General features: G+C 35.4%; 2 protein-coding genes across 2 annotated transcripts in view; both read right to left on the bottom strand.

The window, feature by feature from the left end:
• Positions 1–21,908, bottom strand: part of LOC111060185 (probable leucine--tRNA ligase, mitochondrial) — a 42,831-nt gene extending 20,923 nt beyond the window's left edge. The window contains exons 1-10 of the mRNA XM_039419905.1: positions 21,526–21,908; positions 20,782–20,997; positions 16,150–16,392; positions 13,939–14,081; positions 9,393–9,742; positions 7,753–8,083; positions 6,780–6,787; positions 5,556–5,886; positions 2,882–3,048; positions 119–292 (exon numbers count right to left, since the gene is read on the bottom strand). Coding sequence (XP_039275839.1) covers positions 119–292; positions 2,882–3,048; positions 5,556–5,886; positions 6,780–6,787; positions 7,753–8,083; positions 9,393–9,742; positions 13,939–14,081; positions 16,150–16,392; positions 20,782–20,997; positions 21,526–21,627 — 2,065 coding nt within the window. The 5' untranslated portion in view covers positions 21,628–21,908. The remainder of the gene's footprint in view (positions 1–118; positions 293–2,881; positions 3,049–5,555; positions 5,887–6,779; positions 6,788–7,752; positions 8,084–9,392; positions 9,743–13,938; positions 14,082–16,149; positions 16,393–20,781; positions 20,998–21,525) is intronic.
• The window catches only part of LOC111057547 (ion transport peptide-like), a 514,789-nt gene that overhangs the window by 377,125 nt on the left and 109,808 nt on the right, over positions 1–27,856 (bottom strand). The gene's annotated exons all lie outside the window — the stretch shown is intronic.

Raw genomic sequence — 27,856 nt, forward strand, 5'->3', positions numbered from 1 at the left:
TACCCACGCACAAGCCTAAGAGATTATGTGGGCATCACCCTCAGTATCATTATTATTATAAATTGAAGACCCTTAGAAGAAGTGCGATATCAAATTGGGAAAGGTGATGATAACTTACCTACTTTTTCCACTTCTTCTTCCGTGATGAATCTGCCGGTACCTTTGACTCGGAAAGTCTTCCCCATCACAATTCCTTGAACCAGCATCCTCTTGAAGGGTTCTTTCTCTTTCAACCAACCGATAGAATGCAGAAAATGAGACACGAATCTGGCGTAATAGAGATGCAGTGCAGCTGGAAGAACAAGATCAGACATTTAGGGCCGGTTTCCGAGCTGAGTTCTAGACGTTAAACAGATGGAGTAAGAAAATTGGCTTTCCGAAAAGGGGCGTAGTCGTAGTCATAGTCAAAGTCACGTTTAAATTAAATTTCGAAAAACTAAAATTGAACACAAAATAAAATAAAGAGAAAATAGTGAAAGTTTCAAATATTTTGAATTATTTAGTTTTATTTCGTCAAGGGAAAACGTTTCCAATTATGGAAATGAGAAAATAAAGATTTATCTTGCTGCAACTATTTACTGCGACTACGCCCCGTTTTGGAAAGCCAATTTTCTGACTCCAGCTGTTTAAAGTCTAGAACTTACCTTAATCCCGAGCTGGAAAACCGGCCCTTATTCATCTATTAAACAATATCATTCTTAAATCATCATGGATGATTGTGAAAGGAACAAAAGACTTGAAGCCCAAAACTGTTCCTTTCTTAAATTTTAATAGAAAAAGTCCAGAAACAGGTTATGTTAAGTTATGACATGTTGTACTTGAACAAATGATTACGTATCTAAGAGGGTATCAGGCAATTTAATAACTCTCAACAAAAGTATGGGAATGGAGTCATAATAACTAAACAAAATGCCAGTTAGGATTATTTAATATTTATAATGTGTTATAGCTTTGTAATTGCTAGGGGGAAAGAATCACCCGATGAACAATCAAATTATATTGTATCTCAGAAATCAGAATTCGGAAGATAATCTCTAAAATTATAAGTTTGAGGTTTAAAATGCTATTTTGATCACTAAAGTTTTTGTTGTAAGGTGGAACTACAGACTGTTCTATGGTATTCGCAGAAATAAAGTGCCTCAATGAATTACGAGTTATACCTGACAGATATGAACCACTTGAGTGATCATAATAAAATATGGTTTTTAAATTCAGTGCTACTTTCTTGTATTTATAATATAGAATTATAGTACCCTTTAAAATTAAAAAAATAATAGAACAATAATACAAATTGTAACGTAATTACTAGTTTCGGTGATCACACCAAATTACTTGAAGATGTTATTTAAAATAACAAAACTATTAGTAAACATTTATAACCTGACGATGGTGTGATCACCGAAACAAGTAGTTACGTTACAATTTGTATTATTGTTTTATTAATTTTAAAGGGTACTATAATTCTTTTTTATAAATAAAATATGTATATGTTTTGATTAATCTACCGCTAAAAGACTGAAGAGAAGAGTATGAGGAGAAAGTTCAGTCAATTCTTATTGAGCTATAATAATTGATTGCTAAGTTGCTTGACAAAATAGTTTTCAGCTGTTTTTCATGCATGAAATCAAGCCGGTAAAGAGCGGTTTGCAGAACAAATAGACATATGATTCTCATTACAGCATACTCTACTGTAATGAAACCACATGTTTTCTTTACAGTTGAGAATGTTTCCTAGTTCCGAAATAGGAACAGCGAAATTGCTACAAAAAAAAACACCTTGAGAGCTCCAGGTGGAAGTTTTGTCAACTTCCACAAAATTCCTGATTCGGAATTTGTAAACTAGGTTATGTTTATAGAATGCATGTAGTACGTCAGCAAAAGCAGGACTGGTAATGTTTTCTATTTATCAATTATTCTTCTTTAGATTATTATGACATAAAATAGTGTATGTTACTTGAACGTGAATGTCTTTTGTAGTGCTTAAATGAAATTCTAGTCTCGGCTAACGCCTCGACTAGAAACATCATTCTCGCCTGCAAAAGGCCCCTTCCCGTCCTTGTGACGTAAGATACTATTACAGTATAAACAGGACGTAAACAGCATATGTCTAATCTTATTCAGTCGAGAGGACACCTTCCTGCAACCAACCTTCCTCCACCAACAAAAAGCCTTTCTAATTTACTTCAAATGTACAGCATTTCTTCAATATTCACTTGTACATCGCTCAACCGATAAGAAAACTAGTAGTTTACTACAAGTTGAACGCAGGTAATAAGGGAGTTCGAATCATATCTATTTTTTCCTACTTTCTTCTCCAATACTTCCCTTTTCTTCTCCTCTTCACCCTTCTTTCCTTACTTTTATACCCTCTACCTGCCTATTACATGGGAAACCATAGTTGGCTAGGTATTTTTCCTCCTTTCTTTCTTTTCAGCACACCCCGCCATGAAGCCTGTTTTTGTATTGGAAATTTATTTTTGATTGTGATTTGTGTTTTGATTTCTTTCATCTATATTGTATTGTGTTGATTGGAATAAAAATTGATTGATTGATTGATGATATCTAGTCATATCTTGAATTCGTCAATACTTCCAACTTATTGAGACAAATACAAGAAATGACCAAATATTGCAATAGAAAAATTGCCAAAAAGCTGCAAATATTGATTCCTTTCAAGAGAATTTAAACGATTTGCTATTCATTGAGAAAAATTATGACTGTAAATTCGATTTATGTTGAAAAGGGAATATTTTAAATAACTTAAATCAACGCTTATCGCCTATAATTCGACAACATACCGTTTTGTGATGCTTTGCCTCTATATTAATGAGCACTTATGAATTATTCAAAGGATATAACTATCTGATAAATATATATTCACCATGCTCCTTGCCACCGACATAGATATCAACCGGAGCCAGTTTGTTTGCCTTTTCTTTATCGAACGCCATTTCCTGATTTCGTGGATCGGTGTATCTGAGATAATACCAGGAAGAGTCAACAAATGTATCCATAGTATCTGTTTCTCGGGTGGCATCACTTCCACACCTAAAATAGAGACAATAGTTTACAAATCAAAAACGAATAATGACCAATAGTTTAGCCGAGATGTTTTATAAGATGTATTAGAGTTGCAAGATAACTTATGTGCCTTAGAAATAGCACTAGAGAACCGACTCAACTGTAATAATACCAATGCGATGAGGAACAATAATTGATTTGTAATTTGACAGAAACATAAATAAACATTATAACTCGTAAGTTCAAATGTCTCGGCCGCCGCGCTGCATCCACAAGCTGTCACACAGAGATCACTCATCAAAATAATTCTAAATAAAAATATCCGATTTCCTACTGAACTCTACACCGAATTTCCTGTTCTTGACATAAGACAAATCTACTCTTCTTATTTTTATCAAATCGTACAGAACAGAAATTTTTTACCATAAGCAGCATTACAGCTAAACCATAACTACCCCACTAGACATATGCTGAATTTTGGATTTAATACACCTAGAGCTACCTTTACATCGGTCGATAACAACCCATTTCGTATTGCTCACCTACTTCATCGCAATCTTCAAATCACAATAAAAGAGGCTGAGGGATGCAGTGTTGCTAACTACAAAAATAAGATAGTCACATGGTTGCTTGGTATTGGTCGGGAGGCATCAGAAGCCCTCATAAACTCGCCTTATGATTCTGATTCAAACTCTGTTAACTCGGGTACTGTGATGCAGCACTCTGAACATTATAATAAGTAATTTAAAAACTTTAGGAGATAGGTACTCCAACATAATACTATAGTATACTTCAATAAAAGAAACCCGCGACATCATCATGCTCTGTTTATTTAAAAAAAAAACTAATTATGATTTATCTTTATTTTTCTTTATATAACATATTTCCAATATTGTATTAGTTAAGTGAGAATACTATTAAGGTAGAATTCTGCAGAATTTTTTATTTTACAGTAATAATTATAGATAGGAATTCTTCCCCCACACACGGACCAATAGTCTATGTGGGGGAATATTTATTTCCTGAAAATATTTATTATTGAATTGTAATGTAAATGTTTTATTGATGTATTTTTTGATGGAAATAAATTGAATTGAAAAATTGAATTCCCTAGGGAAACAAGTAGTACGGAAATTAAAATAAACACAATCTTAAAAGTATTCGAGTTAACTTTCAAAGAACAACCCAAACAGAGCTTTTTCAAAGTGATTACGTAGCTTAATTGGTAGCATGCGCTACTCATGAATGAAAAGTTGCGGGTACGAGACCAATCAAATTAATTCTATTTTGCATTGAATTTTCAACTCTGATGACGACTATACACGTAATTCTGACAAAATAATTAATAATTATTCTCATTTTCTATTTTTTCTGAACATAAGGTTATTTCATTATACAACACTAGATTTTGACCAGAGCAAAGCAATGGTTACCTGCTAATCTGAAATAAAATGAAACCTGAAAGTGACTAAAATAATCATCCTAATCATCATTATTGACACAACAGCCCATGTAGGGCCTTAGCCTTAGCCTTAGCCTAGATTTTGACCAGAGCAAAGCAATTACCTGCTAATCTGAAATAAAATGAAACCTGAAAGTGACTAAAATAATCATCCTAATCATCATTATTGACACAACAGCCCATGTAGGGCCTTAGTCTTCACAACCACATCCTTTCATCCCTCTCGAAATTCTGCTGTTCTTCTCCATCTTCTTACACCCAGTCTTCGCAAATCCTCCTCTACATCGTCAACCCACCGCTTTTTTGGTGTACTTTGTAGTCTTCTTCCTCCGGGTTTGCCTCCTAGCACCATTTTTTGGCACCCTCCTTCCGACATTCTATGCACATGACCAGCCCATCTCAGCCTCATACTTTCACAACAGATAAAATACTGATCTCCTGGATCAATCTTCCTAGTTCCTAGTTTGTTATAATACTCCACATTTCATTTTCCTTGATTGCTCCTGCACATAAGGTGATTGCATTATACAACCATAAAGTAAGTAAATATTATGTATTTAAAGATTATTTATTAAAGCCAATAGTAGCTTGGCCAATGGCAGGCGTTTATGCCCTTGACCAATATCAGTACTCGCCTACTAGTATAAATTCTGCTGCACTTGTATTTAGTTTTAGTTTATCAGAGATAGACAATGGTGTAACAACCGAAACCGGCCTTTCTAATTATCAATAAATCTGTGTTTTTTGACAATTTATTAGTCTTTTTATTTAATAAGAATAATTACCACAATATAAACTTCTCAACTACACAAAAAGTAAAGATTATTTATATATAAGATTTTATTTATTAAATATTATTTCACCAGAGCAAAGCAATGGTTACCTGCTCGTGTGAAATTAAATGAAACCCAAAAGTAATTGACTGAAATAATTAATTCCTCTCTCGAAATTTCAAAGACCAAGCTGTCTGAACTAGAATAAAACCCAATAGTGATCGACAAAAAATCGTTTCCTGAATTTTCTTGAGATAAATGGTCGTCCGAAACAAAAGTTACTAAACTTACCAACTTACTTGGGACATTTAGCAGCCGCCCACTCCTTGATGCGAGCGGGTTCGCGGTCGACAGGCAGCAGAACCGGTAGTTGGTCGAAGGGAACCGGCTGATGGCCGCACTGACCGCAGTGGATGATCGGTATCGGAGTGCCCCAGTGCCGCTGTCTGGAGATCAGCCAATCACGGAGGTTGGCGCTGACCAGGTGACCTCCGAACCCTTCAGCCACAGCTCGGGCGCAGATGCTGTCTCTCGCTTCCAGGTCGTCAGCTAACAGAGGAGATGCCTCATCGACTGGTAGACCAAACAGTCGGGCGTAGTCTCGGTCTGACGCGCTGGCGTCTGGTATTCCTGCGGCAAATTATTTTTAAAATATCATTACTCTATTTACTTGAATGAAAAAGACTAAGAAATTGTCAAAAACCACTGATTTATTGATACTTAGAAAGATCGGTTTCGGTTATTAGACCATTGTCAATCTATTTACTACTTACTCAACAGGACACATGACTTATTTTTAAAAGGAATGAACACAATAGAGAACAAGAAAAAAGTATTCCCCAACCTCTTTTAGTTTTTATTTTAATAATTAGTATAAATAAGTAGCGGTATGTATAATCCCATCGTAAGGATTATTACTCAAAGAATATTGTGCATTCCAATTTTTTAATAATTTCATGAAGTGATTTTTTTTTATGAGTTATTTTTGTAAGAAGTAAAAGGGGTTTTATGATGTGAAAAGGGTACTATATTATTTTTATTCTACAGTTATTATAGATAGGAATTCTTCCCCCACACACGGACCAATAGTCTATGTGGGGGAATATTTATTTCCTGAAAATATTTATTATTGAATTGTAATGTAATGTTTTATTGATGTATTTTTTTGATGGAAATAAATTGAATTGAAAAATTGAATTCCCTAGGGAAACAAGTAGTACGGAAATTAAAATAAACACAATCTTAAAAGTATTCGAGTTAACTTTCAAAGAACAACCCAAACAGAGCTTTTTCAAAGTGATTACGTAGCTTAATTGGTAGCACGCGCTACTCATGAATGAAAAGTTGCGGGTACGAGACCAATCAAATTAATTCTATTTTGCATTAAATTTTCAACTCTGATGACGACTATACACGTAATTCTGACAAAATAATTAATAATTATTCTCATTTTTTATTTTTCTGAACATAAGGTTATTTCATTATACAACACTAGATTTTGACCAGAGCAAAGCAATGGTTACCTGCTAATCTGAAATAAAATGAAACTTGAAAGTGACTAAAATAATCATCATAATCATCATTATTGACACAACAGCCCATGTAGGGCCTTAGCCTTCACAACCACATCCTTCCACCCCTCTCGAAATTCTGCTGTTCTTCTCCATCTTCTTACACCCAGTCTCCGCAAATCCTCCTCTACATCGTCAACCCACCGCTTTCTTGGTGTACCTTGTAGTCTTCTTCCTCCGGGTTTGCCTCCTAGCACCATTTTTTGGCACCCTCCTTCCGACATTCTATGCACATGACCAGCCCATCTCAGCCTCATACTTTTCACAACAGATAAAATACTGATCTCCTGGATCAATCTTCCTAGTTCCTCGTTTGTTATAATACTCCATATTTCATTTTCCTTGATTGCTCCTGCACATAAGGTGATTGCATTATACAACCATAAAAGTAAGTAAATATGATGTATTTAAAGATTATTTATTAAAGCCAATAGTAGCTGGGCCAATGGCAGGCGTTCATGCCCTTGACCAATAGCAGTACTCGCCTACTAGTATAAATTCTGCTGCTCTTGTATTTAGTTTTAGTTTATCAGAGATTGACAATGGTGTAACAACCGAAACCGGCATTTCTAATTATCAATAAATCTGTGGTTTTTGACAATTTCTTAGTCTTTTTATTTAATAAGAATAATTACCACAATATAAACTCTCAACTACACAAAAAGTAAAGATTATTTATATATAAGATTCTATTTATTAATATTATTTCACCAGAGCAAAGCAATGGTTACCTGCTAGTGTGAAATAAAATGAAACCCAAAAGTAATCGACTGAAATAATTCCTCTCTCAAAATTTCAAAGACCAAGTTGTCTGAACTAGAATAAAACCCAATAGTGATCGACACCCAAAAAAAAAAATCGTTTCCTGAATTTTCTTGAGATAAATGGTCGTCCGAAACAAAAGTTACTAAACTTACCAACTTACTTGGGACATTTAGCAGCCGCCCACTCCTTGATGCGAGCGGGTTCGCGGTCGACAGGCAGCAGAACGGGTAGTTGGTCGAAGGGAACCGGCTGATGACCACACTGACCGCAGTGGATGATCGGTATCGGAGTGCCCCAGTGCCGCTGCCTGGAGATCAGCCAATCGCGGAGGTTGGCGCTGACCAGGTGACCTCCGAACCCTTCAGCCGCAGCTCGGGCGCAGATGCTGTCTCTCGCTTCCAGGTCGTCAGCTAACAGAGGAGATGCTTCATCGACTGGCAGACCGAACAGTCGGGCGTAGTCTCGGTCTGACGCGCTGGCGTCTGGTATTCCTGCGGCAAATTATTTAAAAAATATTATTACTCTATTTACTACTTACTCAACAGGACACATGACTTATTTTTTCAAGAAATTATCATATTTATTCAATTCGTAATGATTGAGTGAGTAAATGTATTGTAACAGGGCTCATATATTGAGCACAATAGAGAACAAGTAAAAAAGCATTCCCCAACCTCTTTTATTTTAATGATTGGTATAAATAAGTAGCGGTATGTAAATTATAAAATAAAAAAAAATAAAGTACCCTTTTTAAATCATAAAACATTATTTACTTAAAAAATAACACGATAAGTTCTTAAAATAATTAAAAACTATGAAAAAATTGAAATGCACTATATTTCGGGTAATAATCCCATCGTAAGGATTATTACTAAAGAATATTGTGCATTCCAATTTTTTAATAATTTCATGAAGTGATTGAGTTATTTTTGTAAGAAGTAAAAGGGGTTTTATGATGTGAAAAGGGTACTATATTATTTTTATTCTATCGTTAGAGAAATAGCCATGGATATTAAGTACCAATAAGTATAGATAAGAAGTATGTAAATGAATAGTGTAATAGTAATCTGTAATGTATAATGTATGCAGACCTACATTATCATCAGATCTCAGATTCCAATCTATGAAAATAAAACAACTGCATACATACATAATTTTGAATTAAAAATCCCCGAGTAATACCAACATATTAAAAATACAAGAAGATAGTTGTGAATATTAAACAGCACTGTGTTTAAAGTGGTCTTTTCTGGCCGTACAAACAGAAAAACTGCACTAAAAATGCTCAGATTCATGAGGTATTAGTTTTAAAAACATTTCCAATTAATGAAGTAGTTTGTTAAAGATCAATCAAACATTTCATTGGATGAATCCCAATTTATCATGACTAATGAGAATTATATCAGGTTAAAAAAAAGTAAATTCGTATGGCTTTTGTTGGTGGGGAGTCCCTTGCGGGAAGGTCCCACCGCCTGAATATATAATTTAAGCCGTCAATGGGCCTTACGACTGTCATACTTCAGCCGGGACCGACAGTTGAACGTGCCCATCCGATAACACGGGAGTGATCTGGTTAAAAAACTTTTGGTATTGAGAGCGTTTGAACCCGGGATCTCTGTGCTGCTACGCAAGCACTCTATCCACTAGACCACAGATCACTCCGATCAGGTTGACAACTACTGTCTAAAACGTTAATTGTTACTATGTCATAGTAGATCTTTGATAAAAAAATACAAGATCAGTAATGAACAAATATGAAAAGCTTGGGTTTAGAATAAGAGAATTTGAGTTGACACTCACCTAATTTGCATTCTGGTTGTTCATTAGTGTCTTCCTCATCTAATTTGCCAGCTACATAGATTGGTAACTTTTCACCATTGAATGGATTGACAGCCTCAATGTCGAGTTTGCGATTCAGCTCTCCCGGATACTTACGGTCTAGGAGACTTCCGGGAGCTAAAACTATAAATTTCGCTCTTGAAATATGCTCAGCTTTATCCGTCCATACAGACAATGTATCATCACCTTCAGTGCTCGAGATGGGAAAATCGATAACTGTACCGTTGCATTCCCCAATCCAATGTTTTTGAATTTTTGTGATGTCTCTCCAGTTTTCGAGAATTGGGCTGTCTAAACCGTCATATAGCGACCTGAAAGTAAATGAAAGGAAGTAAAATCACTTCACTTATATGGGCTACTTTATTCAAATTAATAAAAACAACATAAAACTTGTAGTACCCCTTCATTAAAATATTTTTAAAAACTTTAAAACATTTTAACGACTAGTTTTGAGCTACTTTGGCAATTTTCAAGTTGAAATGTAAATTTTAATAAAAGGGTACTACAAGTTTTTATTAATATGATGGGAAGTATATCATTACACAATATAAATTTGCATCAGTGAGATCTATTGTATTGAAAAATAATACATTATTTTAGATTTATAAGAATTCAATTCAATTCAATTTATTTCACCAAAACACAGAAAACAGTACAAAGATGTGACAATCAGAAAAAACAATAATTATTATTCTAAATATCTATATCCACTATCTGAAAAATACGGCTGGAGGTGAAGAACTACTGGCATAAGTGAAACACTTGTTCGCCAGTAGGAGTAGAGACTTAACTGTTTCTAAATCTTAAACTAATAATTTAAAATGGAATCTTTTTATTCAAACAATGGTAAGTATATTTAAAATAAATGCTATAAATTGTGAATTGATCCTGACAATAATGAATAGTTTTAAAAGCAGAAAAAATGTTGAACTCATAAAATATTAAGATTGAAGTAATAGTTGTGAAGTATCCAGTTTTTAATATTTATTGGAACAAACTTAGTAGGTACACCGATGAGCTCGTTCGGGATGCAGTTTACAATCTTTGGAGCGATGTATACCAGCTGCTTACGAATGACCGTTAAATTAGAATCATAAGTAACATATCTATGTAGATTGTATGTAGAATTACATAAGTAATGAATAATGTGATAATTTATATTCATATTCCAGGGTTTACCAAGAGGCTGCAGAGAAGTAAGTCTTTAAGAAAGCCTTTTGAAATGAATTAAAATCAATTTGTTATAGTGTATGCAGGCCAATTAAAGCCTATACAGAGTGAGTCATATTTATAGGAACCCTTCGATAAGTTGGAGACTGTTGCAGATATAATACTGTAATTTTCAGAATAAGTTATTGGTCGAATACACAACCTTTTAACGTACAACTGAATTTCAACCCCTCATAAGGGGACGACTTAGGGGTTGTAACTCGAATATTTTAAAAGTAAACACCCATTGTGTGGTACATAATTTTTCGCCACACTTGGATGTAATGAGCTGGTTTACGTTCGTCATATGGAGGCCGAAAGTGATTGTTTTCCGACCAGGCCGGTAAAACTTTACGGCCCTAGGGCTGTAAAATGACCTTGAATAACAGCTGATCGTGTCCGATCTCACAAAATCATAGAGAGATAATCTCATAACGACTGTAATAATCTATATAATTATGTATCGTGAATCGCGGTATTATGTCTATAATATATTTTATAAATTACTGTTTCATAATTTAATATTTATTATTGTGTTTTTGATATCAAACAATGAATACAATGGCTGCATTGTCCATTGTCAGAAAGGTACGTATCGCAAGTATTTAAAAGTGAAGAATCGAATTTGAAATCAAAGTACAATAATTGTATCAATATTTAAAAGTGAGGTAGAGTAATAATTGTTTCTTTTTATTATCGAATTCCACTTCTTAATGCAATACAATCAACTATAATAACAAGAAAATACAGCAGAGATCTGAAGTTTAAGGTAAGCCTACTGGTGAAACTCAGCCTTGACTAAAAAATTCCTAGTAATTTTTCCGTAATTCATTATTAAAACTTTTAGATAATTTTTCTTTAATATTAAACCATATAGAGAAAACATTAGGCCCACTCAAGATTGAATCTTCGAATGTTTTCTCTATGATTTCAGAGCAATATTTTGTTGTGAAAATGCCGACAAACCGGCTTCAAATATGCCGCTATACACTATATTATAGTAGCCTACATACGTTACCTGACTTAATTCAGAGTGAAAATTTTATTGTGAAACAGATAATAATATTAATTTTAATAATATAAGTCATGAGCCAAAGTCTGTTGTACCTTTGACTATAGAAAGAACCTTTCTATAGTCAAAGGTTGTACGCTTTTTAGGAGTGAAGTAAACTTTTTTAGAAGTCTAGTTTACAGTATTACGTGTATACTAAGTGTTATCAGTCAGGACTCTACATTCAATACGCAATGGCCGAGAGCGTAAAGGCGTAATACATCAGAACTCAAAGCTCAGTGAATAACAAACATGATCTAGGTTCGAATCTCGGTCAATGACATTTTTTTGTTGATGAATTTCGACTTTTATTAGCTATTTTTTATATTAGTTACCATAATTTAAATTTCAATCAATTTTTTAGATATATTTTGAGACAAAACTGTGAAATATGCAATTATATTAATTTTTTCATCACATTATTTCAAAATAGTAATGAAAATTCTATTCATCCATCTATCCATGAGATATTGCACCGGGCGCAAAGCGCGAGCTATAAAAATTCAAACAATTATTTGAAATATTAATAGTATAAAAATATGGTCACTATTGTAAATTATTAATTAGTAATATTGAAATTAATTGACAGTAAAAGTTGTCATAACCAAGATTCAAACTATCAAAATAGGCTGTTTGAATTTTATTAATTTTTCAATTTCTTATAAATATTGTGAAGTTTGGTGTGGCGAAAAATAGCGTTCGCAACACGGGCAAAAATGTTTTTCCGGCTCTCGAACACTTCAAGTTCTCGACTTCGTCTCGAACTTGAAAACCGCGATCTCGAGCCGGAAAACGTACATTTTCGACCCTAGGTGCGAAATATACTATTTAAGGCCTTTTCAAAACAAGGAAGATGACATCAATAAAAATGGTCTATGACAATTGTATCCAAAATGGCGGCTAATTGAAGTTTCAAGTGAAAACTAAAACTTCAATCAGCCGCTATTTTGGACACACGTATGATAGAACATTTCTATTGATGTCATTTTTCTTGTTTTGAAAAGGCCTTCGAAATGACTTACCATACAATGGGTGTTTAAATTTGAAATATTTGAGTTACAACCCCTCATTTCTTTAAAAACTATAACTTCAATCAACCGCCATTTTGGATACAAGCATCATAGAACTTTATTGATGCCATCTTTCTTGTTTTAAAAAGGCCTTTAAAATGATGTACCACACAATGGGTGTTTTCATTTAAAATATTCGAGCTACAACCCCTAACCTAGCGCCGCAGTGCAGGATGGTTTCTCACAGCTTGGCGTTGTTGTCATTTGAGATGGGTGTCTGGCTTGGAAGTGTTTCGGCCGCATTGCAGGAAGACTGTTAACGGTTGCCGGAAGATCAACAGCTGGGTTTTTTCGTTATTTTCCGTGATAGAGAAATTCTGATTGCAGATTCGTTCTCAGCGACCCCAAGTTTAGCCCGAAGGCTCAGAATGTCGACAATAATTTTAAATAATTAGAAATTATCATGAAAAGTCATTAATATGGTAGTACACCACGTTTCTGGAAACTTTTTACTGGTGACTGGAGTTATTATTGATCATAGGTAACACAAAAATCAAAATAATCGTGAGAAAGAAAACTGCTGATGAACGCGAATACGACCGCCACTCCATTGTTCTATTGTCTCGGCTGCTTGGCTGAGCCTGGCTGGAGGGATCAAATAACCGACTGGATTGATCTTTCGTATGTCCGCTAGGTGGAACTACGCCGACCATTGCTGGGTGGAAGATGTTACTGCGGCCGCTCGCATTCCCACCATCCGAGTCTGACAAGCATCCAGCCTGCAGTGCGGAGCTAGGTCTAAAGTCGTCTCCTTATGAGGGGTTGAAATTCAGTTGTACGTCAAAAGGTGGAGTATTCGACCAATAACTTATCCTTCAAGTTACAGTATTATATCTACAACAGTCTCCAACTTATTGAAGGGTTCCCATACATATGACTCACTATAATTCTCACCGCTCTCATAAAAAATCTCAGAACTACTTGTGTCATCAATGGATGAATTGAAGTTTTATAGTTTCACATAGTGTAAGATTTATAGTGAAATGAAAATTGATGGTTAGTCTCAGAGATTAGGTTTAATGACAATCAACATGAAAAATATTCCAGGGCAACCGGCGATTTGAAAACTGTCCATCACTGGTTCACATGAATAATTTTTGCAGAGGAAAACCAGAATCAGAAGAGCTGAGATTAGATCTTTTCAATAAGAGAATAACGTTTTTTAATGTTAACTTACTTTGCGAATTTTGTGCTGCGAATGAACCACTGACGCAACGGTTTTTTCTCGACTTTTGCTCCAGAACGCCAGGATATTCCATTCTCATCGACTTGTTCGTCAGCCAAAACAGTTTTATCTACAGGATCCCAGTTTACCAGTGACTAAGAATATAGACAAGAGAGAATAAAGTTCAATAAAGTTCGTACTAAAACAGAATACATGCACTGTAACTTCTCAGGAATCAGAACATCTAACATCAGCGTGGCACAACCTCAGCTTCATGGCACTCATTTGAAACAAGTTGACCACTTCAAATACTTGAGATCTACTCTTGCATCAACAGCCTCCCATTGACAGAGACATCAAGGACCGGATAACAGCTGCGTGGCTGAAATGGCGATCATTGACGGGAGTCATCTGCGATGCAAAAATGCCCATCGAGGTCAAAGGAAACATATATAAGAGAGCAATCAGGCCAGTTTTAATGTATGGATCTGAATGTTGGGCTATGCGAAAGTCAGATGAACAACAAATTCATGTTACAGATATGAAGATGCTCCGGTGGTCGGGAGGTGTAACCCTGAAAGACAAAGTTAGGAATGAATATGTAAGAGGAACATTTAAAGTGGCTAATATAACTGATAAGCTGAAGGAAAATCGCTTGCGCTGGTACGGGCATGTTATGAGACGCGGTGAGGATCACATGACCAGACTCGTCATGGAAATTGAACAGCCTAGGAGACGCCCTGGTAGACCCGCCGACAACCTGGATGGGTACCATTTCCGAGGATATGAGGACGACGGATTTAGAGCCTGAACTGACTCAATGCTCGGAATGGCGGAAAAGGATTAGGAGGGCCGAACCCAAGAGAAATGGGACATAGGCTCGGGAGAAGAAGAAGAAGAATAAAGTTCAATATGACATTTGATAAGTCAACGATAGAGAATCAAGTTTCTCAGTAAGCAGATAGAGACGCAAGTCTTCCAATAAATGTGATAAGAACATCACAATGAACTGAATGAAGAAATGACGATTTACAGTTAGGAAGTTTGATTCATTCATACTTTTCATGTAATTGAATAGCAAACACATAATCAGACTTGAATGTTATTCTTCCTACCAAGCAAAAACGCCTCATTGTTATAATGACAATGAATAATATAACAATTGAAATGATACATGTTTTCAAATAAAATTAATTTCTATTTTTCACAAATAATTAAACCTGTACACTTCATATCCACTCAGTTCACACCCATTTTAATGTAGCTTACTATAGTAGTTATTGATACAGTAAATGGTTGATAACTTTGGCAGCAAATGATTCACGGTTAATTCAAAAACTGTTATACACTAATATGGAGTAACATTTTGCAAATTGAGCAGATGGAGATGAGAAGAATGTGATTCAATGGTTGAAATATTTTTTTTAAATATGAGAACGGTGAAGTTCAAAAACTATTCAAGAGACTAACTGTACAAGTGAAAAGAAAATATAATTTAGAAACGAAAAAATAGACTACATAACAAAATTAAGTGCTGGTTAAATTTTAATCATAATTCATTTCACGAGAACCAATCAGAGAAGCCTTCTTTTCGAAAAAGCCGTCTCTGGCTGGTTCACGATTAAAATTTAACTGGCTTTTGTGCAACCGGGCCTAAGAATTGATGTTTTATTAAGGTGCGTACAGATTTGAGTGCCACAAACACGCATTTCACTCTTCATCAGCTGATTATACCTGTATCTTATAGTTTTAGGCCCGCCGCAAAGTAGACCCACGCTAATCCACGAAAAGCAAACCACACCGTGGATGTTTTGTAAACCATTGCTAAGCTTCTCCAGACATCTGTGTAATACATGCAATGAATAATCCACTTGACAGCTGATTGATTATGAATAGCAATGGTTTACAAAACATCCCACGGCGTGGGTTTTTTTCGTAGATCAGCGTGGGTCTACTTTGCGGCGGGCCTAAAACTATAAGATACAGGTATAATCAGCTGATGAAGAGTGAAATGCGCGTGTTTGTGGCACTCAAGTCTGTACGCACCTATACAAATATGAATATAATTCGAGAATATCCAACGAAACCTTGGAAAGAAATTGATTCTGTGAAGTTAAAGGAGAATTGGGTAGGGATAGGACGGCATTTTTCATATTACAGTACAGTACATTTGAAACAATTTAATTTAACATTGATTAACAAAAGATATTTTTGGAACGTTACCTCTTTCTGGTGAACAAGACCGGAATGATACATCCTCAGAAATATATCCTGTGTGAACTTGTAGTAGCCGGGATGACAAGTCGCCAGTTCCCTATCCCAGTCAAAACTACACTCCAAGTCCATCAGTTGATCTCTCATAGTTTTTATATTTTCCCGAGTCCAGCTTTCAGCTGATACACCTCTTTCTATGGCGGCATTTTCGGCTGGCAAGCCAAAAGCATCCCAGCCCATGGGGTGGAAGACCTGGTAGAACAAACAATAATACATTAGATAAATAGATGGATTTAAAGGTGCCATAATATCAATCGTAGTTTACTTCACTACTTGAACAATTTGATGCAAACGTTTGAAAGATAATCATACATACTTACTTACTCCCAGGGCCATCTAAGTTGATATTTGGCCGCACCAACAAACTGTCTCCACGCAGTTCGCTCCTCAGCATCTCTTTCTGTCGCTCCATGCCTCTTCATGTCAGCCTTAACCTGTTGCCATCTCTGTCTAGGTCTCCCAAGGTTCTTCTTCCTTGAGGGTTGGAGGCTAAAACTTTTTCCTCTCAGCTTCTCCTCTTCTGAGTACGTGCCCGGCCCCATTGTAATCTCCTACATTTTATTTCGCTTACAATGTCTGGGTTATTGTAGAGGTCTCTGATTTCCTTATTATGTTTCCTCCTCCATTCTCCTTGCTCGTGCGTGGGCCCATATATCTTTCGCAGCACTTTATTTTCAAACACTATGAGCTTTTGTTCTTCTTTCTTGGTCGTTTTTCAAGTTTCAGACCCGTAGAGTAGTGCTGGAATTATAACTGTTTTGTATACTCTGAGCTTTGTTTTGTGGGATAGGGGCTTGAAATAATGATAAAGATAATCATGATTAGTATAAATGGATCATAATAGCATTACATTAAATTCGTTTATAAGGAAGTAGATTGTTGCCAATTATTTTATTGATAATGTTTCTCTGACGCCAGCAAGATAAGGTAAGTTATCAAATAACAACTTATTTTAAAATAGTACCTATTTTGTTTTGCTTGGTATTACGATATTTGAGTCTCTGATATGATACCAATTAGTCATGTTATGAGCATTGAAATTCCAACTAATATTAACATTAATTTTTATAACCTGACGATGGCGTGATCACCGAAACTAGTATGTTATAGTTTGTATTCTTATTCTATTATTTTATTAATTTCAAAGGACCCTATAATTCTATTTTATAAATAAAAGAAAGTAGCCCTGGATTCATACATTTTAAGATAATATCGATTGATAAATTGAGACTAATGGAGTGACCGTAGTCAAGTGTTGGAGACGCTGGCTTTGTAAACCAGAGGCCTGGGTTCAAGTCTCAGCCGGGCAAGATATTTTTCTCGGGCTACTCCCATTTTTCAGATGCACACGTTAATTCGTCGGTCCCGGATGTCTGAAGGCAGCCGGTAAGTCGTCTCAGAGGCCCTGAAATTGATCAGGTGCAACCTGAAAACTCTGACAACAGACCTGAGCCAGCCAGGGTTACTCGGCATTATTATTAGTGAGACTAATGGATGAGATTTTTTGATTAATCCCAAAATGTATAGCTTAAATGAATTTTGGATCATTGATTTCAATTTGAAACTAGTGTGGATAAATGATAATAGTCAGATCCACATTTATTTTAATGTAGTCTAGGGGGTGACGTGCAAACTATTCTGTTAGCATATAGTAACCAAACTATGTTCTATATAATAAGAGAGAGTAGGGTTGTGTTTGTTCGCATCAAAACATGTCAACTTGTGGATTGCATACCGGAAAAACGGGAATGATTTAGATCTCCAAATTTTGAACATAGATTCTAAAATATCAATCTCGTGCACCTGGAAGCCCAAATTTCAATCCTTCTAGATTTTTCAGAATTAATGTTCAAATTCATCTATGCTACCGTACATGAAGTTCCATAAGTTCCAAGCCCAATGTGTGTTTTTTATGAGGAGGTTATAATGCTGTTACAAGACTTTCATTTTCGAACGGCCGTGTAGCGCAACGGTAAAACGCTAGCTTACGGAGCGATGGTTCCTCAGTTCGAATCCCGATGCTTCCCAATTTTTTTGTTCTTAATTTTTTCCCTCGAAACGTATTATCAATAATTTTTTGAAGGAATTTGTTTTCATTACAATTGAACTTGGATTTTATCAAATAATTTTGCCACCAGTACAAATGAATTGGACATAGTCTTCATGCTGTAGGCCTATCATTGAATTTCATAATAAAACATGAATAGATCACAATAAAATAAGTAATAATTTATATTCTTCAGTTATAATGTACTATCAGACACGAATTCCCAGTGAAACGAGTATTTTAGGCATTTTGTTTGGAATTGAGAAAACAAAAGGCTGTCTGATTCAAATTGAGGAGGATCCTAATCGAACTAAAATTTATTGATGTATTGGAAAAATCAATATGATTCTGTGAGGTTTTCAAGTATTATGTATTCTTCAGTTTTCTATACTATAATAAAGAAAAGAACTGGCTTATACACGTAAGGAATAGGGAATTATGTTTGACGCATCATCACGTCTGAAATATACTCAACTGATTAATTAGAAATTTTGCATATAGATTCTTAATTACCAGGATGGTATTTATGTCTATTTTCAGTTATTCAAGATTTCATCACGTCAAGTTTTCAATTTGTCATGCTTCCAGTTGTTGTATTGAAGCAGCTGAACCTTTCTTTTAAAAGGGACACTAGATGATAGGTATGATTGAGGATCCTATTCGAATAAAAATAACTGATTTTCTGTCGCATCCAAACCGCAACGATTTCTCAAACCGTTCAAAAGTTATTCTCATTCAAAGATACTGATAAATCATCCATCTATCATTCATCTTTACTATAATAATGGAAAGAGCTGGCTCATACAGGTACGTGATGTAGGAAAATTATGTTTGACACATCATCACGTCTGAACTACTGGACTGATTGATTTGAAATTTTGGATAAAGATTCTTTATTAACCGAGGATGGTTATAGGCCTATTTTCAAATTTCGAATTTTTTATTACGTCAAGTTTTCATTTCGCAGTTTTAAAATAGACCCTTGCGAAGCACGGGTTACCTACTAGTAAATGAATAACTGAAACAAATCAGTAGGATACATAGAATATGAAATCAATTGAGAAGTATTGATCAAATCAATATACTGAGGTTTATTAAAAAAAATTATCCAGCAAGAAATCCACGACATAATATTCATTAATGAGAATTTACTAATCTTTACTGATGTCCCCATCATACTTTATTGCTATAGTCTAAATATTGCTCACCTGGGGGCCGCAGACAGGCGGTGCTGGCTAATGGAGTTCTCTCTGAGATCAGGGATTGTGTTGACTGCGGAGTGCCTCAGGGCTCTGTCCTGGGGCCTCTGTTGTTTCTTATTTCAGTTAACGATATAGCTCAGGTGGATGGCAGGTGTGTTGTCTGTTATGCGGACGACACCACCTTCTTCAATGCTGTTCGTGAGATGGGAGGACTGAGGGCAGCTATGGAGGAGACTGGAGCATTTGCATCGGACTGGTTCTCTGCCAATCGCTTCCTCCTCAATGAAGACAAAACTCAGTCTATTGTGTTCAGTCTCAGAAATGGGAATGAATACAATTTTGCCCCCGTCAAACTGTTAGGATTTACCCTTGACAGGAAGCTCTCTTGGGGCGAGCACATTGAGACAGTCTGCGCCAGGTTGAGCAGAGTGGTTTTCCTGCTGAGGGGTCTCAAATACAGTGTGCCACCTCATTATCTTAAAATGTGCTATTTTGGCTTTTTTCAGAGCGTGATTTTATATGGCCTCCCCCTCTGGGGTGGAGCCACAGATGTCGCCCGAGTCCTTCGTCTCCAGAAGAGGGCCCTGAGGATTATTTGTGGGGCTGGTAGATTAGCCCACTGTCGCCCGCTCTTTATCAAAGAGAGGATCCTACCGTCTTCTCCCTCTATGTTCTCCATACCCTTTGCAGAGCACATGCAAACGTGGGGTTGCTCGTGACCCGACAGAGCTTCCACCCGTATGAGACTAGGGGTAGACTCAGGCTGGATTTACCCTACCAGAGGCTGAGCAGAACTCGGACTGGTCTGGCTCATATGTCTATCAGCCTCTATAATAGGCTGCCTCTGCTGGCCAGGGATCTGCCTGCTGTGCGGTTTCGAGGGGCTCTGAGGAGCCTGCTGACGGATCACCCTCTGTATTCACTCCGTGAGTTCTGTATGTTGGAGAGCAGTGTGGTGAGTGCCTATTTTCTTATTTGATTTCTGCCTCTGGGCAGTTGTTTTTCTTTTACATTTTGACGTGTCCCAGTGGGCTTCACTTTAGTGATCCCTTTTATGGACCTATTTAAATAAATACTAAAAATACTAGTCAACTCTCAACTATGACCCTTAGGTTAATTTCTATAGGAACATATTATCATAATTACATGACACGTTATGCGTATACTATATTGATTTAAAAGTCGTCTGGAAAACTTCAGAAACAGAAACTTCTAAATCTCAACCCAACATACCTGTAAAATCTGGATTAGTTTCACAATTTGAATGTTTGGTTGTTGTTTAATGAAGTGATGGAAGTTTAAGTATATTTTGATAAACTATGTACAACTTACATTTTTCCCCTGCATGCGATGGAACCTTGCAATAGAATCGCTGATTGTATAAACACGCACATGTCCAATATGCAGCTTTCCAGATGGATAAGGAAACATGGATAGAACATAACATTTTTCTCTGTTCTCATCGTTTGGATCATAGCAGAACCGTTTGAGTTTGTGCTTCCAATGTTCTTCAATTTTTTTCTTTATGGATTCGTCCAGGTCATGATTCTGAAAAATGAGCAAATTTTCTTACATCCAGATAATGATAAACCAATCCTTTTTTGGCAATTAATTGCTAAAAATTTACAAAAAAGTATTTTCTCATAAATTTTAGGTTTAATTATAAAGAGAAAAATTTACACAATTATCTTAATTATTTATTGAATTGAGTAAACCGTTCTGAGACAGTCTAACATAACCTTCTAGGTGGTCGAAAAAATTAAGGTGCTGTTTAAAATCAAGTGTTTTGATGTCTAATGGAAGAAAACTTCAAGTAGTTTAGAAAGTAAGCGCTTCATTGAGTTTATTAACAGTAGAACCTTCATTTTTATAGACTTAAAAAATAAATAAATTTTTAATTTATTTTAAAATCTATTGATAAAAGCCATTGCAGGGTTTGGAAACAATTTAAAGAGTTTGATGAATGTATCGATATCGATAAGTAAAAATTATGTAGGTTACCATTCTCTGCTAGATAGGCTCTAATAAGAATATTTGAAATGTGAGACATGGAAATAACATGAGGTTCAAACTTACCCATAGTCCCAAGCTTCGAGAACAAAAAGTTCTCAAGATACTGAAAGAAAATGTTGATTGCTTTATGAGATGAAGTTTTTTGGATAGATTACAGCAGGTCATGTTTTTACGACAGATATCAAGAATATTGTTCAATATAAATAGTTAGAATAGTTTAGACTGATATAAAGCATCAGATCAATAAGTTTGTACGGTTAGTCACATCATAATGTTCTAATAAATTCTGAACGTAGATAAAAATTAATAAAAAAAATGTCAGATACTGGTTTAAATGCGATAAGTCAATTATAAGTTAATAAGAGCTATAATTTTGAAACTACAATGTTAATGGAATATCAAATTCGATCAACATTTCAATATTCAACGCTGAGTTTTGAGGTTATGTTATTTCGGCTGTCTTTTGTCACTATAGACTGTAAAGTTTATAGAGAGGCGTAGCTAGTAAAGATTTGAGAAGAGAGCGCCACCACCAGAAAACTGCATCTTACGGCATCTAATATTAACGCAGAAGACGAGAAGAAAAGTTGAAATTGCTCGAGTTACAAGCAGACGACTATCAGTTATTCTGAGAGATTACTTGAAGTTTGAATGATAAATATTTTTGAAGGATTTATTTTGGAATTACGTAAAATTGTTGAAACTGAATATTAATATAAGTGAAACAGTTGCAACTACAAAATTATCCTTAACAAGTTGAATGACTTATAAGAACACAAAAATAAAGTAAAGTTCAATGTGGAAATTTATAATTTGATTGATTCAGAGAATTTATGGAACATTATTGTAAGGAGCATTTAGCATCTCCAAGAAACAAGTAACATCAAATGGTTTTCAATGATGTAGTTGAGGAATACAAAAGGAATGGTTAAGATAAGAATTTATAGTTCTTCCCAAAAAACTTTGGTAGAGAGTTAGTGGGGAGGATATTTTTAATATTCTTTCGAAGAATGGACATTGATAAGTCCAAAGCTCCGCCAATTTATGTAGATGCATAACAATATAATTATCTATAGTTATTATATTACAAATTGCTTTTTCATATCATATACAGTTCAATAATTATTTTCTAGTCTATATTATGTAAATTCATCTATAATTTTGCTGTATTGTAAGCTATCGTATATAAATGTATAAGCCAGTATGTATTGTAATCTACATAAAGTACCCAATCAATCAAAAAACAGAGTGCCAAGAAGTGCAGTAATTATAGGACTATCAGCCTCATGAGCCACTTGTTGAAAATATTTTTGAAGATTATTCATGGTAGACTGTGTATAGAATCTGTGACGATATAGTATCGCCTACACAGTTTGGCTTCATGAAAGGACTGGGAACATTAGAGATGCGCTTTTTGATATATCAGTCATTTTCCAACAATGCCGCGACATACACTGCAATATTATATATGCTTGCTTCATCGATTATCAAAAAGCATTTGACAGAGTCCAGCATAATAAAATGATTTAGGTCCTGCGGGATAGCGGAATTGTTAGTAAGGATTTGCGTATAATTAAAAACTTGTATTGGAATCAGTCGGCGTCTGTTAAAGTGAAGAATGAGAAAACAGAAGAAGTTGAAATTCTGCGAGGAGTAGAATCCTCTTAAGTTAAAATATTATCTCCGCTAGTATTCAACTTGTACTCGAAGGCATAATAATTTTTCAAGAAGCTTCGGAATACTCGGAGGCCGGCGTACTATTGAATGGAGAGAGATTCAATAATTCCAGGTATGCGGATGATGGCCTACAGTCACTTTTGCCGACTCCCCGCAAGGACTTCAACTGCTAATGAACAAAGACGCTGAAGTTAGTAAAAAAATGGTCAGAAAGTCAACATAAACAAGACAAAGGTAATGATAATAAGTAAAGAGAAAGTTGACAATGTTTATTTTACTAAATTGATGGTAGGGTAGTGGAAAGAGTGCCAATATATGTTTACCTGGATACAGTTTTGAATGAGCAGTAGGACCATTTTCAGGAGGTGTGTCTCGGATTGAAAAGGCAAGAGTGGCATTTGAAAGCATGTCGAAAGTATTCAAGTCGCATAATTTGACCCTTGAACTGAAAATTGGACTCCTCTGTTGTTATATATTCTCTATTTCTTTGTATGAAGTTAAGTCTTGGACCCTGACTGAAACAACAACAAAAAAATTGAAGAATTCGAGATGTGAACCTATAGACGAATCCTGAAAAAATCATTGATGGACAAAATTTCCAACAAAAGGGTTCTTCAATAACTCGATAACAATACGGAGATAATGTTCACTGTCAAAAGAGGAAAATTGGAATATCTGGGGCACATTATGAGGAATGAAACTGAACTTAAATATCAGTTGAATAATTTTAATATCAGCTCAAACTTTTGCAAAATTACTCAAAAATTTCCAATTTGTAGAGATTTGAGTGGAATATTTTTGTTTTTAATCAGTTTTTAAATATCAAAATTCAAAATTTTCAGTTTAGTCATTAGTTTGAAGTGGAAATGGACTTTTTGAAGTGAAAGTGAAATCTTAACCTTATTCTTTTTGAAACTTTTATTTGTAAAAATTTGGGAGAAGACAGTTTTGGGCTATGCCTGTTGTCTTCTCCCATCATATTATATTTATTATAATTATGATTTGCAATTGTCAATGAAATAAATAAATGAATAAATATAAAAATGTGTACTATAGGGTAATGCTCTTGGCAGGAGAGGTGTTGGTAGGAGACGAATTTCCTGGTTGAAGAATTTAAGAACATGGTTTGCAGTGTCCACCCCGGAACTCTTTAGAGCAGCTGTCAACAAAGTTATAATTCCAGAATGATTGCCAACATTCGGTAACTGATAGGCACAGGAAGAAGAAGAAGAAGAAGAAGAAGAAGAAGAAGAAGAAGAAGAAGAAGAAGAAGAAGAAGAAGAAGAAGAAGAAGAAGAAGAAGACGAGGTTTGTACTATAAATCAGGGTGTATAATGGATATAATATGTGCTATGTTTCAAGAGCCTGCAGAAAAATGTACTTTGACGGTGTGTACTATAATATCGAGGTTGTAGCTGTAGTAGCAAAAATTGCACTTGGTTTTCGCAGTCAATTTGTTAGATGGGTGGCGATTCTCGATGCAGAAAGCAGTAGACGTTTTACAGCTCTAGTGTTTGGCAACAGCTTGTGGGAATATAATTCACCACTATGGTGGGCGGAAATAGTTTTATCTTCTCATATATGAGAGCTGTTGTAATATAGCAAACAGAAAAACCAGGAGATTCTGCTGTGGCACATGGGAAAGTGAGGGGGGGGGGTGGCAGCTTATACCACTGGTGATAGATCAAGCTCCGGCAGTCCAGTTTTCAATAAGTAAGAAGAAGGCAAGATTTATGCCAGGACAGGCTAGCTGCTTGTTACAGTGGCGGTTCTCATGCATTGGTTATGCGTTCAACGGCGTGGCCACGCTCACCAAACGGCCTTTTTCAAGACAACTTCTTGCATTAGCGTTTTTTATCCTACTCATTCCATTACGTATTCCATTGCAGTGTTGTTCCTCTAAAATATGCCAGGTGATAGGTAGCCACATGATGCTGCAAACTTGAGCAGATAAATCCACGTCATTGAAAGGAATTTGGTCGACGTTCGCCTGGAATGCAGGTTAGGCTAATCGAATTGGGAGACCTCCCTCGTATCTCGCAAGTTTGTAATTTATGTAGATCACTATGCAGTATCAAAGTAGATTGCAATTTATCGGAAGTTTGCAATTTATGTAGATCACGATGTAGTATCAAACTGGATTTTCCCCTTCCCATCCTCTGAGCCTGAGTTTGAGTTTTAATGTCTTTGTAGCTGGGCAGTTACCGAATAAACATGATGAAAAATTATTTTGAAATTAAATCAGATACATTTCTCATCTTTTTCATCCAATCACTTGAAACGAAAATTCCACTCCACACCCATTAAAATCGTAACTCTCCATTCAACTAGTCTATTTCAGTAGAGAATGATGATGATTGATTTTGAACTTGTATCGGTTTGATGAAAGAGCTCATGATAATGAATGCATTTGAGAGGGTTACAAATCAGAAAGGAGTGATTTTTTATGCATCAATTTGAGATGAGTATGTATCAGTAGTGTTGACCAGGAAGCATTTCGAGGTTTGATTAAAAACTAGCACTTAAGTGCTAAGTGCTAAGTGCACTTAAGTGCTTTTTATGTCAAGCTACAGACAGAAGAATACAATCTATAGAATTGTATAGCCAGAGTAGGCTAATACAGAATAATAGATTTATTTATTTTTTTACAACAATATGGGAGCATACTGGAAAACCCCCAAAATTGCTCCCTAATCAAAAAAAAAAAAAAAAAAAAATACAATAATCACTTTACAAAGAAATTGAAAATTGAGAGAAAAAAACAAGGAAAAAACTATTCTTCAATGCTGTTTTCCATCACGAACTGCTTATTATTAAATCACTTTTTGCTATTAAATATTATTAAAATATCTGACTGCTAGTCGTTTTTTCTAATAGCAAAAAGTGAAAAAACTATTTCATATTAGTGAAGATACATATTTATTTATTTCATATTTATTCGTGGATACAATTGAAAATCATATAAATATGATTAGGAAGGAACAGTCCTAATGGTTAGTCCTATTTTGAACTTTTAAAATGTTATCTAAATTTGGGAGAGAAATAGTACAAGGAATATCCTTAGTTTTTCTCTCCCAAACAGTGCTCCTTTGTAGAGTTTATAAATAAATATTAATAACAACAGGATTGACCTAAAAAGATTCCATTCCCAAATTTTGATAATAAGATGTTAAAAAATAGGTTCTGTAAAACGTTCAGGTTCAATTTTCGTCCAAAAATATATGTGAGCTAGAAATTTTTATATTATCTGAGAAAAATACTGAAGGACGATTATTCCTACTTTTATATGCCAGAAGACAATTCCCGTTTATAAAAAATACTGAGTTTTAGCTGGTGATGCCGATCAATTTAAAGAAATCTTTACATTATATTTTTGTACTTTATAATGTTTACGCGAATGTTTTATATCAAGCGTTGTTTCTGTATTATTTTTTGCTTACTATGAGAATTCCACATGTCAAAATATAAATATATTACAGTCGAATTGATGGAGAATCTCAATTTCGCTATAGCTATTGTTGGAGGCTGACACAGATGAACAGACTTGTTGTTTCCCCGAATCATTGAAATCTAAAGTTCAGTTGCAGATTGGATGCTTATCAGACAGCTACAAGTTCCAACTCCAACTCAACAATCGTACACATTTCTATGTATCTGTGACAGAACATTTATATCTCCTCTAATTTTCATAACGCTTGAGATTTGAATCTGAAACAACGAGGAGGCGAAGTTCCATTTCTAATCAACACCTTTGACAATCAGCTCACCGTCAGTTGCACTCAGCTCAGAGCAGTGGCTCAGTTGTGAACCGAGCATGTGAACATGTACATCAGTTTCACACGTTTCTTCACAAAGACATGTGACAATGGCAACTTGCATTGACAAGTTGGGAACTGCTTGGAGGCGAGTGTGAGCAGTTATCTCAATTAAAGTTGGGAGCCTCGTCTTCCTTTTGTTGCTGAACTCTTCTGCTGAACAACAGACGGCAACGTATGCAATGCTCTTTCGGTTCTGTTCTCGCGAAATCTTAGCTCCCAAGCTCTCGTCTAATACGAGGCCGGGCTTATTCCCTGCTTAATCCTCGATTATTATTCACCTGAAGGCGCTGTTGAGTCTGTCGTAAAGATTGTCAACCGTCAGCGCTAATACACAACACACAATATCGTCTAACTCTCGCAATAATTCCTTTCATTGTGAATGCGTTGACAAGTTGAATCCCTTTTCCTCTTGGCAACACCCGAGCTTATTGTCGAAATATAAATGATCCGAGTATTGTTGTCGACGACACTCTTTGTCTCTGGCAAACAGTAATAATAATCATCTATAACAATTTTGTAGAATATTGCATCCCACATGATATGTAAAAGCAGACATCAATACGATAGTCAGAAAATACGAAGCTAACGAAGAATATTGTACAAGATTATGAGGACTATAAATACGATTATCGATAGACATCAATACGATACTAGCAAAATATGAAGCAAACAAAGAATATTCATGAAAGACACATTCGTGTTATAGTCTAAAGTGAATTGAGTAAGTAGACGTGTAATCTTTGTGTATTGCCAGAGACAAATAAGACATTGATAATAATTGACCGAGCGAAGTGAGGTCCAAGATTCAAGTCGACGGTTTGGCATTTCTCTTAATGTTTAAATGTTTATATGTTGCGCATTTACGGCGAAACGCGGTAATAGATTTTCATGAAATTTGA

This window comes from Nilaparvata lugens, chromosome 2, assembly GCF_014356525.2.
Source record: "Nilaparvata lugens isolate BPH chromosome 2, ASM1435652v1, whole genome shotgun sequence".
In the NCBI taxonomy this organism is placed as follows: domain Eukaryota; kingdom Metazoa; phylum Arthropoda; class Insecta; order Hemiptera; family Delphacidae; genus Nilaparvata; species Nilaparvata lugens.